This window comes from Trichechus manatus, unplaced genomic scaffold (assembly GCF_000243295.1).
Source record: "Trichechus manatus latirostris isolate Lorelei unplaced genomic scaffold, TriManLat1.0 scaffold00007, whole genome shotgun sequence".
NCBI classification, from domain to species: Eukaryota; Metazoa; Chordata; class Mammalia; order Sirenia; family Trichechidae; genus Trichechus; species Trichechus manatus.
The window spans coordinates 3179724-3196205 of NW_004443943.1; the positions used below are offsets into that span (position 1 = coordinate 3179724).

At 38.7% G+C, this 16482-nt stretch overlaps 1 protein-coding gene across 1 annotated transcript in view; it reads left to right on the plus strand.

Moving 5' to 3' along the window:
- TMEM26 (transmembrane protein 26) overlaps positions 1-15841 on the plus strand; it is a 47418-nt gene extending 31577 nt beyond the window's left edge. Inside the window, 2 exon segments of the mRNA XM_004369857.1 lie at positions 11726-11802; positions 15417-15841. Of these exon segments, the coding sequence (XP_004369914.1) occupies positions 11726-11802; positions 15417-15841 (502 nt within the window).
- Positions 15842-16482: the final 641 nt, after the last annotated feature.

The window sequence follows — 16482 nt, forward strand, 5'->3', positions numbered from 1 at the left end:
AGAAGGTCTGCAGTTTGAACCCATCACCTGCTCCAGGGACTGTAAAGATTAAACCAAAAACCAAAGTCTTTGTTGTCAAGTTGATTCCAACTCATAGCAACTCTATACGACAAAGTAGAACTGCCCCATAGGGTATCCAAGAAGCAGCTGGTGGATTCGAACTGCTGACCTCTTGGTTAGCAGCCAAGCTCTTAACCACTGCACCACCAGGGCTCCTCTGTAAAAATCACAGCCTTAGAAATCCTATGAGGCAGTTCTACTCTGCCCTGTAGGGTTGCTGTGAGTTGGAATAGACTCGGGGCAGTGGGTTTGCTTTAGTTTTTGTTTGGTGTGAATAGAAAATAGAGAAGAATAGGTTTTACTTTACTAAATTTTATTTTTAGTCAGTTTTGTTCAAAGTGCCCAAGGCTGTCTGTTGTAGACACCTATAAATGAAAACTTATTGAGTTGGTACTTTTATTTTTGCCACAAGCAAATAAACTCAGAAACCATGATCACATCTGTTTATGGAACTACTTTCTTACCATTAGGGATTTAAGTCTCAGTGCCTGAATGTACTTTCAGCTTGGGTTGTTTTGCACTATGCTGTAAAAATAAATTGGAATGAGGCTAGCTTTTAATGCTACAGTTTACTTCATGCTGTGTTTTTCAAACAATGAAACATAAAGCTGAGCAGAATACACTAACTTACTAAGTAAATTTGATATCCCAATTACAGCCTAAAGTATGTTTATAACCCTGAGTTACCTTTACAAGATCATTTCCTGTTTCATTTATACTAATTTTTCTTATAGCTTATTAAGTTCACACTTTCTTGTTGAAATTGATCCCACCTAAATTGACCCACTGTCCTCAAAATGTTGATTTTAGTTTTGCGGTTTTAATCCCTTACATTTGGTCAGTGCTTTATATTGCATAATGTATTTTGAAATACGTTAGGATACTAAAAATACAATGGGGTTATGAGAAACACTTGAGGAAATCATGACAGAGCACATGAAAACGCTAAGTAACTACAGGTACGCATGGTGACAAGGACACGACAATAGAAAGCTAACTAACTATGGGTATATAACAATAAACACACACATGCCAAATATCTAGGGAGATGGGAGTGAAAGGAGATATTCAGGGAGAGACGTTTGGAGGGGCCACTCTGAAAATCCCATATATCATTAAAATGTGGGAAATGCCAGACTTGGTTATCTTAATGGCCTGTTTATTAGGCCTATGCAGAAGTGATGCCAAGGGGCAGTTTATAGATCAGTGTTTGCCTATAAATGTTGAATATGAACTAGGTTAATGAACAAAATCATAATTGCTTGGGGGAAAAAACTTGAAAACCATAACACATTTATTCATTCACCAACTATTGATTGATTATCTAATATGTGCCAGGAACTGTCATAGACAGAGATTGGGGGGCAAGTGATAAGCAAAAGGATATACAGTTCTGTCCCATTCTAGGCTGTTCCAATTCAACAAGAATTTTTGGAGCACTTGCAATTTTAAACCACTTCAAACACCTCCAATTTCTTCTGTCATACACCTACAAATTAATCTGAATGCTTCATGAATCTCTTTTCTTTTTTTACATTTTAATTTTTGTATCATGTTCTGAGAAAGCTGATTTTAATGGAACCACATGAACTCTGCCATGGTTTATGTTTTTAAATTTTCTTTTCAGTGTTCATTGTTTCAGGTTGAAGTCATTTTTATTTTTAATGTAACTGCATTTATCAATGACCTTCTGTAATCTCTCCACCACTCCTGCAGGTCTCCACTACTCAAAGACTCTTCAAAATCAAGATTCAAAATGAACTTAGAGTTTTTCTTTCTCCTAAAACTCACCTTCCAAGTTTTGATTTTCTGATCGCTTTCTACCTATACTGCAAGAAGTGACACTGCAAATGTCCATATCATCGAAGGAGACACTAAAACCCTTCCCACAGGCACACAGCCTTCCCCTTTGGCCTCAAAAAGACAATCATGAAGAATAAACTTAATTTACGAGTAAAAGATATTTACATTTAATAGGAGAGGGAATCACTTCATTATAGCTTACTTAACATTGCCTATTATTATGACATGTAGTTTCTATTTTATTTTATTCCATATTTTGGGCTGAAATATTTAGGAGAAAGCCTGCAAAGATGTCTATATCACAACAATTATATCTCTTTCCTACATCCTGGCTCATACCACAAATCCAATTTTTTTAACCCTAATCAATTTCCTTCCATTTAACATTGAAGTTCATCTGCCTAATTTTCATGAATTTACATAGGCCTGTGAGACCCTGAATTTTTTAACAGCTTTACTGAGTTACAGTTTAAACACCATTCACCTATTTTAATTTTACAGTTCAATGATATTTAGTAAATTTATAGATTTGTACCACCATCACCAAAATTTAGGTTTAGAACATTCACATCATCCCAGGAAGATTCCCTGTGGCTGTTTGCAGTCAGTTATCACTGCCACCACCAGCCTTAAGCAACCACTGATGTGCTTTCTGTCTATATAGATTTTCCTTTTCTAGAAATTTCATATGTGAATCATAGCTGTGTCTGGCTTCTTTCACTTAGCATAACGTTTTGGGGATTCATCCACGTTGTTGCGTGTATCAGAAGTTAGCTCCTTTTAAATTATTAACTAGTATTCCACTGACTGCATATACCACATTTTGTTTATCCATTCAGTAGTTGTTTTACATTTATATTGCTTTTTTGCCTTTCTGTATTAAATTTTTGCTATTAAGAATAATGTTTCTATGAACATTCACATACAAGTTATTGACTGAATATGTTTTCATTTCTTTTGGGTAGATACCTATGATTAGAATGGCTAGGTTTTATGTTAAGTACATATTTAATTATTTAAAACTGCCAAACTGTGTTCCAACTTGGCTGTACCATTTTACAGTCTCACCCACAATGTATGATGGTTCCATTTTCTCCACATCCTCACCAACAGTCTTTTGTTTTTAGTCCCTTTGATTATAGCCATTCCAGCAAGTATATGGCTGTTGTTAGGTGCTGTCGAGTCAGTTCTAACTCAGTGACTGTATGTACAGCAGAATGAAACACTGCCTAGTCCTGCGTCATTCTCACAATCGTTATTTTTGAGCCCATTGTTGCAGGTGTATAGTTGTATCTTACTGTGGTTTTAATTTGCATTTCCCTAATGACTAATTGTTGTTGTTAGTCGCAAATGGTTAAGCGCCCTACTACTAGCCAAAAGGTTGGCAGCTGGAACCCACCCAGAGGTGTCTCAGAAGACAGGTCTGGTGATCTGCTTCCAAAAGGTCACAGCTTTGAAAACTTTATGGAGCAGTTCTACTCTGCACACAGGGTCACCATAAGTCAGAAATGACTTGATGGCAACTAACAACAACAATAAATGACTAATCATAATCATATCGGTACTAGCTATTCATATATTTCCTTAGGCAAAGTTTCTGTTCAATTTTTACCCATTTTTTATTGGGTTGTTTTTCTTATTATTGAGTTGTAAGAGTTCTTTATATATTCTGGATACAAGTCCTTTATCAGATATATAAATATAAACATTTTCTCTCAGTATATAGCTTATTTTTTATTTCTATAATATTGTCATTTGAAGAACAAAAGTTTATAATTTAGATGAAGTCCAATGTATCAATTTTTTTATACATTGTTATAGACTGAATTGTGTCCCCAAAACATATGTATCATAGTTCCAAACCTCCATGCCTGTGGTTATAATCCCATTTGAGAATAGGTTGTCTTTGTTATGTTAATGAGGCAGGATTAGTGTAGGATTAGTCTTGAGTCAACCTCTTTTGAAATATAAAAGAGATTAAACAAGCAAGCAAGAGAAGCAAAGATGGGGTAAAATAGATGCCAAGATACATGGAGATCTCCAAGGAACTAGGAAGCAGAAACTGAAGAGACAAGGACCTTCCTCCAGAGCCAACAGAGAGAGAAAGGCTTCCTCTAGAGCCAGCACCTTGAATTTGGACTTCTAGCCTCATAAACTGTGAGAAAATTGATTTCTGTTTGTTAAAGCCACTCACCTGTGGTATTTATATTATAGCATCACTAGATAACCAAGAATTTGGTACTGGAAGAGTGGGGTGCTGCTCTAACAGATACTTAAAACGTGGAAGTGGTTTTGGAATTGGGTAATGGATAGAGGCCAGAAGAGTTTTAAGGTATCTGATTGTAAAAACCTACATTGCTTTGAAGAGACTGTTAATAGATTTATGGATGTTAAAGTCAGTTCTGGTGAGGGTTCAGAAGGGAGTGAAGACAGCTAGAGAGAAAGTCTCTATCATCTTAGAGAATATGTATGGAGTCAGCAACAAAATATTGCTAGAAATGTGGATGTTAAATGTGCTTCTGGTGAGGATTTAAAAGAAAATAATGAACATATGATTGGACAGTGGAGGAAAGGTGATGCTTTTTGTGCAGTGGCAAAGAATTTGTCTGAATTATGTTCAAATGCTTAGTGCAAGGTACAACTTGTAAGTGATGAACTTGGATGTCTGGCTGATGAGATTTCTAAACAAGATCTTGAAGCGGCTGTATGGTTTCTCCTTGTTGCTGTAGTAAAATGTGAGAGGAAAAAGATGGACTTAAAATGAACTGTGCAAAATGAAAACAGAACTTAAAGATTTGGAAAATTCTGTTGTACAAACTAAGGACGTGTGTTCTAGAATGTTCACCAACAACGTGGCTACACAATCTTTTGTTAGAGACTAAGCCTGTGACTGATGGATCTAACCAACTATCACTGCAGAAAACCTATCAGCTTAGACTAAAGGGGATAGAGAAAGAACAAAAGGAAAGAATGTTGTCTGCCTCTTGGATTTCTGCAGGCGGGAAACAGGCCAAAGGAGCTACATCTGTTGTCCTCCATCCCTGGAGCAGTTTGAAGATCAGCAGAACTGTTGGAAGAAGCACAGGAAGCAGGGCCTTCTCAGTTTCAAAGGGTGGGGCCAAGGTCTCCTGGATCTCAAAGGGTGGGGCCGTGACCTCCTAGGCTTCAAAGAGACAGGTCTTCACCAATTCAGTTCTGGAGCGTTGGGCTTCTGTTCACGGGTACCAGGGGAATGGGGCCACTGCCCAAAGCTGAGGGGGTGGGGCTGCCATGCCCAAGGAGCAGAACAGGGTCTGTTGGGATCGAGGGGATGGGGTCGCCACTCTGATGGACTAGGAGAATGGGGCTGCCCAAAGCTGAGGAGTAGAGTTGCCATCCCAGTGGGCCTGGAAGGCAGAACTGAAGCTCAGGGATGAGGGGCCTCTACCCAGAATGCACAGACCATGGCCAATAACCAGAGTCTCGAGGGCAGGGCCATTGACCAGATGGTCTCAGAGAACAGAGGATTATTTTCAAGCCTTGAGAGCTAATGTAAATTGTTTTGCTGGGTTTTGGACTTGCTTGGTGACTGTTATCCCTTCTTTCCCTTCAGTTTCTCCCATTAGTAATGGAAATGTCTACCTTGTGCCTGTTCCACCATTGTACTTTGGAAACAGATAACTTGTATTCTAGATTTCACAGGTTCACAGATGAAGAGGAATTTTGCCCAAGTTTGGAATATGCCTACAGTCTTACGCATATTTGACTTAGATGATTCAGAAGATGAAATTTTTGGACTTGTTGATTTAAGACTTTTGGGATGATGTGATGGGGTAAATGTGTTTTGCATGTGGAAAGGACATGAATTTTGGGGGGCCAAATGGTGGAATGCTATGGATTGAATTGTTTCCCCCCAAAATGTGTATTGTAATTCCTAACCTCTATTCCTGTGGTTATAATTCTATAGATTGTCGTTGTTATGTGAATGAGGCAGGACTAGTGTAGGGTGTGTAATGGTTAAGGTTGTGTGTGAACGTGGTTGAATGCCGTGATTCTCAATGGTTTGGCAGTTATGATGCAGTTTAGCAAATATGTAATGATATAATCACCACCAAAATGATATCTGATATAAGGTAATCAACTCCATGATGAGATCTGCTATGAGCAGCCAATCAGTTGAAAGGAAGTCTCCTTGGGGGTGTGGCCTACATCCAATACATGTGGACTTTCTGGCAAAGCTCACTGCTTTTGCTCATTCTGCATCCTCATCTGACCTCTGGTTCTTGGGACTTCAGCTACCAGCTTACCTGCTGATCTTGAGATTCATCAGCTGCCTCAGGCTGTGAACCTGCCAATCTTGAGTTCACCAGCCCCTGCAGCTTCGTAAGTCAGGAGAAGCCCCCAGGCTGACCCACAGACTTGGGACTTTCCAGCCTCTACTAATGCATGAGCCACTTCCTTGATACTAATCTCTCTCTCTCTCTTTATGTGTGTGTGTGTGTGTGTGTGTGTATATATGTGTACGTGTGTGTGTGTATATATATATACACACACACATACATGTATATATATATATATATATATACACACTTCATTGGTTTTGCTTCTTCAGATAACCCATCCTCTAGTGATTTTCCCTGTTCCAGAATGCATAATTGGAATAGATACACTCAGCAACTGGCAGAACCCTCACATTGGATCTGTGACAAGTGGAGTAAGGATTATTATGGTAGGAAAAGCCAAGTGGAAGTGATTAGAACTGCCCCTACCTAGGAAAATAGTAAACCAAAAGCAATATTGCATTCCTAGAGGGATTGCAGATATTACTGCCACCATTCAAAGACCTGAAGGATGCAAGGGTGGTGCTTCCCACTGCATTCCCATTCAACTCGTCTATTTGGCCTGTGCAAAAAAACAGATGGATCTTGGAAAATAACAGCAGATTATCAAAAACTTAACCAGGTGGTGACTCCAATTGCAGCTGTTGTTCCAGATGTAGTTTTATTGCTTGACCAAATTAATACATATCCTGGTACCTGGTATGCAGCTAATACCTTTTTCTCCATACCTGTTTCGAAGGAACACCAGCAGCAATTTGCCTTCAGCTGGCAAGGCCAGCAATACACCTTTACTGTCCTACCGTAGAGGTATATCAACTCTCCACCCTATGTCATAATATAATCTGCAGGGACTTCATGCCACCAAGAAGGAAGAACTGGGAGTGGAGCAGGTCCTTTGGACCTGGGGTCCCTGCTCTGAGTAGCCCCTAGTCCAGGGGAAGATTGATGGCAAGGACCTTCCCCCAGAACCAACAGAGAGAGAAAAGCTTCCCCTGGAGCTGGAACCCTGAATGTGGACTTCTAGCTGCCTAGACTGTGAGAGAATAAATTTCTGTTTGTTAAAGCCATCCACCTGTGGTATTTCTTTTATAGCAGCACTAGATGACTAAGACAGGTGTGTCTGGAGTCAATCTCTTTTGAGATATAAAAGAGATTAAACAAGTAAGCAAGAGAAGCAGAGATGGGGTAAGATACATGCCAAGACACATGGTGATCTCCAAGGAACCAAGAAGCAGAAACTGAAGAGAGAAGGACCTTCCTCCAGAGCGAAGGGAGAGAAAGCCTTCCCCTAGAGCCAGCACCCTGAATTTGGACTTCTAGCCTCATAAACTGTGAGAAAATTAATTTCTGTTTGTTAAAGTCACCCACTTGTGGTATTTCTGTTATGGCAGCACTAGATAACTAAGACATACATTGTGTTTTAGGTGTCATATCTAAGAAATATTTTCTTAACCCAAAATAAGAAAAATAAAAATTCTTCTCTGTTTTCTTCTAGAACTTCTATAGTTTTATTTCTTATATTTAGTTCTGTTATCCATTTTGACTTAATTTTTGTGTATATCTGAGGTATGGGCCCAAGTTCATTTTTTTTTTTTTTTCCTTTACATTGTCCAGGCACCATTTGTTGAAAAGATTATCCTTTCTTTATTAAATTGCCTTGGCATCTTTGTAAAAAACAAATTGACCACAGATGTAAGGTTTTTTTTTCCTTTCTGGATTTTGTATTGTATTTATTGCTCTATATCTTATCATTATGCCAATACCACACTACTGTGATTACTGTAGCTCTATAGTAAGTCTTAAAATTGGGTATTGTAAGTTCTCCAACAATGTTCTTTTAAAAAAAAAAGTTTTAACTATTCTAGGTCCTCTTTATTCCTATATAAATCTTATGATAAACTCATCAAGTTCTACCAAAAAGAAAAAAAAAAAAAGCCTACTGGAGTTTTGCTAGGGATTGTATTAAATCTAAGGATTAATTTGAGAAGAATTGCTATCTTAACAATATTAAGTCTTCCAATTTGTTAACACAGAAAGCCTCATCATTTATTTAGATATTCCCTAATTTCTCTCAGCAATATTTTGTAATTTTCAGTGTACAAGTCTTGTACTGATTTTCCTAATTTTATTCGTAAGTATTTTATTCTTTTTGATGCTATTATTAATGAGACTGTTTTCTTAATTTCATCTTCAGACTTATTATTGCTAATGTATAGAAAAACAATTAATTTTTGAATAATGACCTTGCACCTTGTGACCCTCCTAAACTTGCTTTTGAGTTCTGTAGATTCCTTAGGACTTTCTACACACAAGATCACGTCTTTGCAAATAAAGACAGTTTTGGTGGAGCAGTGGTTAAGAGCTCAGGCTGCTAGCTAAAAGGTCAGCAGTTTGAATCCACCAGCTGCTCCTGGGAAACCCTATGCAGCAGTTCAACTCTGTCTTATAGGGTCACTATGAGTCTGAATCGACTCAATGGCAACAGGTTTGATATTAATAAAGAAGGAAGATTCAAGTCAATAATCTAATCTTCTATCTTAAGAAACTAAAGGGAGGAAAATGTAAATTAAATCTAAACAAGTAGAAGGAAAGAAAAAAATAAAGATCAGAGTGGAAACCAATGAAAGAAAAGACAGGATAATACAATTTTGTTCTTTCAAAGATAAACAAAAATGATAAATGTGAGCAATAAAAAAACAGAGAAGTCACAAATTATCAAACTGGGGGGGGCATCACAACTGACCCTACAGAAAATAACACAACTATGGGGGAATATTATGGATAATTTTATGCCAAAATTAGACAACTTAGGTGAAATGGAAAGAGAAACATATAACCTATGGGAGTCTGCAGTCACTTAGGCTCAGTTTTTATTTTTCTTTATTTTTATTTTCAGCTTGTCTCCTTGTAACTACATAGCTTAATGATGAGTCAGTAATTTGGGCAGAAGCTGTACTCAAACACTTTAAGCCTGTACACCTCCACCCTCTGACGATGGATCTGTGTATGGATTGGGTAGCACATTCCAAGTTTCAGGAAGTTTTCATTTAAACGTCAGATTTTAATTTCCACCAGGCCCTCTTGGGTTTTTCCTGCACATGCTTGCAGTTTCTCCGTCAGCCAGACATATGTAGAGAGTTTATTTAGCTCTTATATAGCTCCCTCATTTTCAGATTCTTCCCATTAAATTTCAAGTTAACCCACCACTCACTTCAACTGGGATTGCAACCTCAAGGTAGCAAAGCTTTGGGTTTTCCTACTCGTTTCCAACCAAGTTTTCTACTTTTACTAACAAAACCACTGTGTGTGGGATTTCACACTCTACTTCAAATCAAGTGAGCACCTTCTTGCCATGAGGGAGCTCTGGCTTTTATTTCAAAGCACTCTCTAGTAAAACTACCACTCTGGTAAGCTGGAGGGATATGGGAACACCCACGAGCAAGAATGCAGCAGATTCCCGCTGTTTTTCCTGAAGTTCTACCAACTTTCCATGAATAAATGTTACTTAATTTGTTGTTTGCCTTTGGTTGATTTCCAGCGCCTCGAAATGGTTGCTTTTGAACATTTTGTCCATGTTTTACGTGTTTGTTGGAGAGAGCATTTGCCGAACTTTTCATTCTGCTATAGCCACTCTCCAACATTCTAACAAGTCTGGAGTTCAATACTATTGCCAGGAAGTGTAATGGTAATTTGAAATAGTCATTTAGAAATTTGGAGATCACTCAGTGCAGTTTCTTTTTTTTTAAATAAATCACTTACTTAAAAAAAAAAAAAAAAAAAAAAAACCCTGTTCCCATATCCCTTCTGTTGTTGTTGTGTTGTTACTGTTAGGTGCCATTGAGTCACTTCTGACTCATACAAAAAACGAAACACTGCTCAGTCTTGTGTCATCCTCACAATCATTGCTATGTTTAGTCCATTGTTGCATCCACTGTGTCAATCCATCTCCTTGAGGGTCTTCCTGCTTTTCACTGACCCTCTACTTTACCAAGCATGATGTCCTTCTCCAGGGATGGGACCCTCCTGATAACATGTCCAAAGTATGTGAGATGGTCTCACCATCCTCACTTCTAAGGGGCATTCTGGCTGTTCTTCTTCCAAGACAGATTTGTTTGTTCTGGCAGTCCATGGTATATTCAATATTCCTTGCCAACACCATAATTCAAATGCATCAATTCTTCTTCAGTCTTCTTTATTCATTATCCAGCTTTCACATGCATATGAGGTGATTGAAAATAGCATGACTTGGGTCAGGTGTATCTTAGTCCTTAAAGTGACATCTTTGATTTTTTAACACTTTAAAAAAGGTCTTTTGCAGCAGATCTGCCCAGTGCAATGTGTCGTTTGATTTCTTAATTGCTGCTCCCATGGGTATTGATTGTGGATCCAAGTAAAATGAAATCCTTGACAACTTCAATCTTTTCTCCATTTATCATGATGTCACTTATTGGTCCAGTTGTAAGGATTTTTGTTTTCTTTATGTTGAGGTGTAATCCATACTGAAGGCTGTAGTCTTTGATCTTCATCAGTAAGTGCTTCAAGTCCTCTAGTGATGGCTGGAGCTGGGAACTATGGTCACCTGCATTAGAGCTCATGTTTTACTACTTCCCTCTACTGCCTTGCAGACAAATTGAACATTAGTTTTTCATAGAATTATTAAAGTTGGGGATTAAAAGAAACTTCAAGTCACCAGACCAAAAAACCAAACCTGCTGCCATTGATTGATTCTGATTCATAGCGACCCTACAGGACCGTAGAACTGCCCCACAGGGCTTCCAAGGAGAGGCTTGTGGATTCGTACTGCCAACCTTTTGGTTAGCAGCCAAACTCTAAACCACTGTGCCACCAGGGCTCCTCAAAATTGACCATCTATGTAATCTCCATTCTTTCTGACTTGAGCCTTTGAAATCATTACCTTAGGTCTATGACATTTGTATATTTGCCCAAGCGTGGGCCCTTTCTTTTGTACATTCAGCCATTCCTTCCACAAATATATGTTGAGTGCCTATTATTTGCCAGGTACTGTTCTAGGCATTGGAGATACACTGGTGAACAAAACACAGTTCCTGCCTTCCTAGAGCTTACTGAATTTAGTTTTCCATGTTTTTTTCCGCTTGATGATACTTTCCTTGTACATGCTGAGCTTTTAATTTTTGAGCATCATCTAACCCTCTTGAGATGTATTTTCAATTAGAGTCTCAGGATCTTAGGACAATTATCACTTTTTCTTGAAATCAGCCCTCTGAATACCCACGTCAGTGTCTAATAGCAAAATGGGACCAAGAGACCTTGCCATAATGCAGGAAGTTTGCCATAATTGCACATGTAGGAACTGACTCGTAAATCTCAACTTTGCTTTTTCACTTCATTATTCCATCATGATCTTCCATGGATTGTTCATGGATTTCTTATATGATCAAGATATATTGACAACTCACAAGAGGTTTGTTGGGGATATACTTAAATATAGGTCGAGAATATTTCTCTTTTCTGCATAGAATAATAATTTTTATTATTAATTTAAAATTTTGTCTGCATTCTAGGAATAGCCCTGCACTAGTCTACGCCATCCTTGTTATATGGACTTGGAGCATGCTGCAGTTTCCACTTGACCTTGCAGGTAAGTGTCTTGATGTTTGCTTTAAGAAAGAGAAAATTACAACTCTTGATTATCAACTGTGCTAAAGTTAAGGAGATAATTAAGGGGATTATTGTGTCAATATCCCAGTGTTAGTTCCAGTTCAGCTTGGAAAAAAATTAGACCGAAGCTTAGGAAAGCCATTAGTGGATTCACTCTGGTACACGGTGAGCCTAAGGTAGTATAGTGGATTAGCTTTACACCCACTTCAAACAGTTGTTCCATCACTTATGATTTGTAAAATCTCCTGCAAATTAGTTAATGTGTCTGTGCCTGAAATGGGAATGATACTAGTAGCTGGCGTTAGGGTTCTTGTGATTACTAAATAAGATGCAGTTGATAAAGTGCCTAGCATAGTTGCTGGCACATAAGTGTTAGCTCTTCGTATTTTTAAGAGGTCATTTTTCATTTCTTTGTCAGAGCCATGTATTAGAACCTCAGAGTGAGTAAGCGCAGTTTCAAGACCACATGGAAAATTAAAATTCTCTTCAGGTGGTCCTTGGAATCTTGTTGGTCTTACTTTAATAAAGAAATAAACTGCCAAGTTTTTTAAGAAATAGAATGTTTTCCAGGCATTTCATGCTAGTGATGGCCTAGAGCTGCATTGTCTAGTACAGTAGACACCAGCCACATGTGGCTCCTTGAATTTAAATGAATTAAAATAGAATAAAATTAAAAGCTCATTTTCTCAGACACACTAGCCACATTGAAGTCCTCAATTGTCATATATGGCTACTATATGGGACAGCACAGATATAAAACATTTTTATCCTCACAGAAAGTTCTATTGGACAGTACTGATATGGAGTCATCCCATAACGCGTAGGACCCTGTAATTTGATTTGGAATTCTCCCGGATGCCACCTTACCCTGAAGAAATTCTAGGATTTAATAATTACATTTTCCTCAGGTCAGACTTCTTTTTTATTGCACCCTACTCTCATGGACTCAGGATTAGAATTAATCTTTAGGATAGAGTTGTTTAATTTTTTTGTTCTGCATCTTTTTTTGTTCACTTCGATATACCTAGAGGTCTCGAAGGCCATTTCAGATCCTAGCATCCACTTTTTGCAAACAAAATTGTCACCAGAGTGGATAGGAAGAGTCACTGTGTTTTTTGTTTGTTCTGTTCTCAAATACCAAAAACCTAATTACCAATAATAATGATAAACAAATGTATGTCCATAACATATACAAGCACACACACATACACACACACACACAAACATACAAAGATTTTTGTCCTACAGCCCATAGGTCAACTGAGAAAATATTCAGCATTATCACTTTAGATGTCTAGTAATACCCTCAGAGGGTCCTCTGGGAACCATTTCCTGACCCTAACTTTATAGGAAAGGCTATTATTGATCCTATATTGGTTTTTCTTCTGGCATTCTGTCTGCTAATCCTCGCCCTCCTTCCATATTTTGTGGTTTATAGCCTTGCTAAGAAATTTTTTGTTTAAGAAAGAAATTTTGTAAACTTTCAGGGGTGATAATGTTATGCAGCTGTTTGAAAAACAAAGACCAAATGTTACTTCTGACTAAATCACTATTGTATTTTCCAACAAACAGTACATTATATTCCTCCATATCAATAAAAAGCTTAAGAATATTTGCAGGCTCCAGTACACGAAAGGTTTCTTTGTTTGAAAACTCCAAATGGAAGGTTTCATTATTATAAAAGGATTATTTCCCGCCCTTGACCCTGAATTAACTTTGCATTTTAGAAATTAAAACAAAAGGTTCATCTGTTGATTGGACCTCCTTTTGTTTAACTAGAAAATCAGTAATTCTATTCAGTCTTTTCTTGGAAACTGTGAAACAAAACCATAAGGAATTAGAACAAAATAAAACAACAATGGCGTTTCTTTGGACTTCTTTTTCCCACAGTTAGCAAAATATGTTTAACATTAATTAAGTTTGAATTTGAATGTAAGTGCTTGAATTTTTCCAGCACAATTTAAACACATGGCCAAATGAACAGATAAATAAGTAGATTCCAAAGAGAGGATACAGAGGGACTGAGTCACATATACTCTTCCATCTCCCAAACGTATCAGTCAGGCAAATCACTCATTATCACAAGGGAAAGCTTGGGTAAGAAAGCAGAGAGAAGCCAGGAGTGTTACTCTAATGCAAATTCAGCCCTGTATTAGTTTCCTAGAGCTGCCTTGTCTTAGTCATCTAGCGCTCCTATAACAGATATCACAAGTGGATGGCTTTAACAAAGAGAAATTTATTCTCTCACAGTCTAGTAGGTTACAAGTCCAAATTCAGGGCATAACATCCAGGCGAATGCTTTCTCTGTTGGCTCTGGAGGAAGGTCTATGTCATCAATCTTCCCTTGGTCTGGGAGCTTCTCTGCACAGGAACCTCAGGTCCAAAGGACGCGCTCTGCTCCCGGCACTGCTTTCTTGGTGGTATGAGGTCCCCACTCTCTGCTTGCTTCCCTTTCCTCTTATCTCTGTAAGATAAAAGGTGGTGCAGGCCACACCCCAGAGTAACTTCTTGTACATTGGATCAGGGATGTGACCTTAGTAAAGGTGTTACAATTCCACCCTAATCCTCTTTAACATAAAATTACAATCACAAAATTGAGGACAACCACACTATACTAGGAATCATGGCCCAGCCAAATTGATACACACATAATTCAATCTACAACATGCCTTAACAAATTACCACAAAACCCCATTCTGGAGTCTAAAAGTCTGAAATCAAGGTATCAGCAGAGGCATACTCCTTCCTTGCCTCCTCCTAGCTTCTGGGTGTTGCTGGCAATCCTTGACACTTCTTGGCTTGCAGCTGCTTCACTCCAATTTCTGCCTGTGTCTTCATGTGGCCTTTTTTCTGCATGTATTTGTGTTGTTGTGTGCCCTCTACTTATAAGTACACCAGGGTTATTAGACTTAGGGCCCACCCTATGGCCTCATGTTAAGTAATTACATAAGCAAAGACCCTATTTCCAAATTACGTCACATTCTGAGGTCTGGGAAGACATGAATTTTATTTTTTTATTTTTTGGGGTGGGGTACTCTATCCAATCCAGCATAATCCCCATGGAAACAAAATGAGTCAACAAATAAGTGTTCCTCCCCTCACAGATACTATCATTATCCCAGTTTTCAAATGAAGAAACTGAGGCCCAGCAGGTCCAGTAACTTGACTAGCGTCTCACTGATAGAAAATGGAGGAGCCAGGAGAAGCAGCCACCTTGATTGCTTCCCTGCCCTCCAGACCCAAGGACAGACATGCTGGCTTCCTTTATTCTCTTTAGTCTGTTCAACTGCGTTTTATGTGAGAACTAGGAAGTGCTCTGAAATTTTTAAGTGGATGGAGAGTAGAGGACTGACTTTTTTTGGTGTGGTCTATTGGAATGATGACAGCTTACCCATTTTGAATGTAAAATGACCTAGCATGTTAAATAGCAGGGTGGTTTCACTTGTTCCACCCAGAATTAAATTATAAAATCATTTACAAGCATAGCACCCATTGTTAATGGCATACCCCCACTGTTCATGACATGCCCCCATCTTATCAACCTGTATGTCTACCTTTCCTAGGACACTAAACTGGTCTGTCTTTCATTTTCAGTACAGTACGTTGTGTGCCCCTCGTCTGTGATAGCCAGGGGATTTACCAGCCTGTTCTTTTGCCAGTACAGTGCTGATCTGTGGAACATTGGAATCAGCGTCTTCATACAAGATGGGCCTTTCCTTGTCGTGCGTCTCATACTAATGACCTATTTTAAAGTGGTAAACCAGATGCTGGTATTCTTTGCCGTGAAAAATTTCCTCGTGGTGGTGTTACAACTCTACCGCCTGGTGGTGCTGGCCTTGGCAGTCCGAACTTCCTTGCAAAAGCAGTCAAAAGGCCGGAAAGGAGAGGACAACTGCTCCGTTCAACCAGCCGAGAGTGGCCTCTTACCCAGGGGCTGGGAGAGCAATTCTAGGGAGGGCTCAGCTATCCCTTTGCAGACCTTACCAGTCACTTCCGATGACTGCCCCCCAACTCCATAGTTATTTATTCACAGTGGCAAGCATGCTGGAATGGTTGACTTTCTGATTCTTCTCACAGACAGGATCTCCCTTTTTTTTTTTTTTCTTTCCTAACCTTGGCATACAATAATTTTCAAAAGAACCACATACAAAAAATGATCTTAAACCAAAGCCGAAGGATTTTCTTTTTTCAACTGAAGGAACTTTGATTAGTGGCTATCAGTGCAACTTCTATGTGATGGTATCAGATGTTTTAGTTGTTCAACAACTAAGTGATTTGTTTGTCTTGAACTGTTTGAAAAGCTGTGGACACGGTTACAGTGACATGCCCTCGAAAGAGCTAATGCAGACAAACAGTGCCATGACTGTTACCCGAAAATGCTGAAGCTTTGAACTTAGGCTCCATTGTCAAACTATCTCGTCTGATCTTTTCTGCAATGTCCCTCTGACATCAAAAAATGTACATTCAGTGAATGCAGAATAAATGAAGGGAAAAGTGCCTTTAAAATTACCTCACTGTGGGCTGGAAGCAGTGAAAACCTCTGCCCAGCTTCCATGTGTGTCATAGAGAGCCCTATTCATCGCTGCACGGGCCCTCCCAGGAAAATCATTGTCCTGGGCTTATGTGGTATTCTGTCATGGTGCATATGCTCTTACAGAAA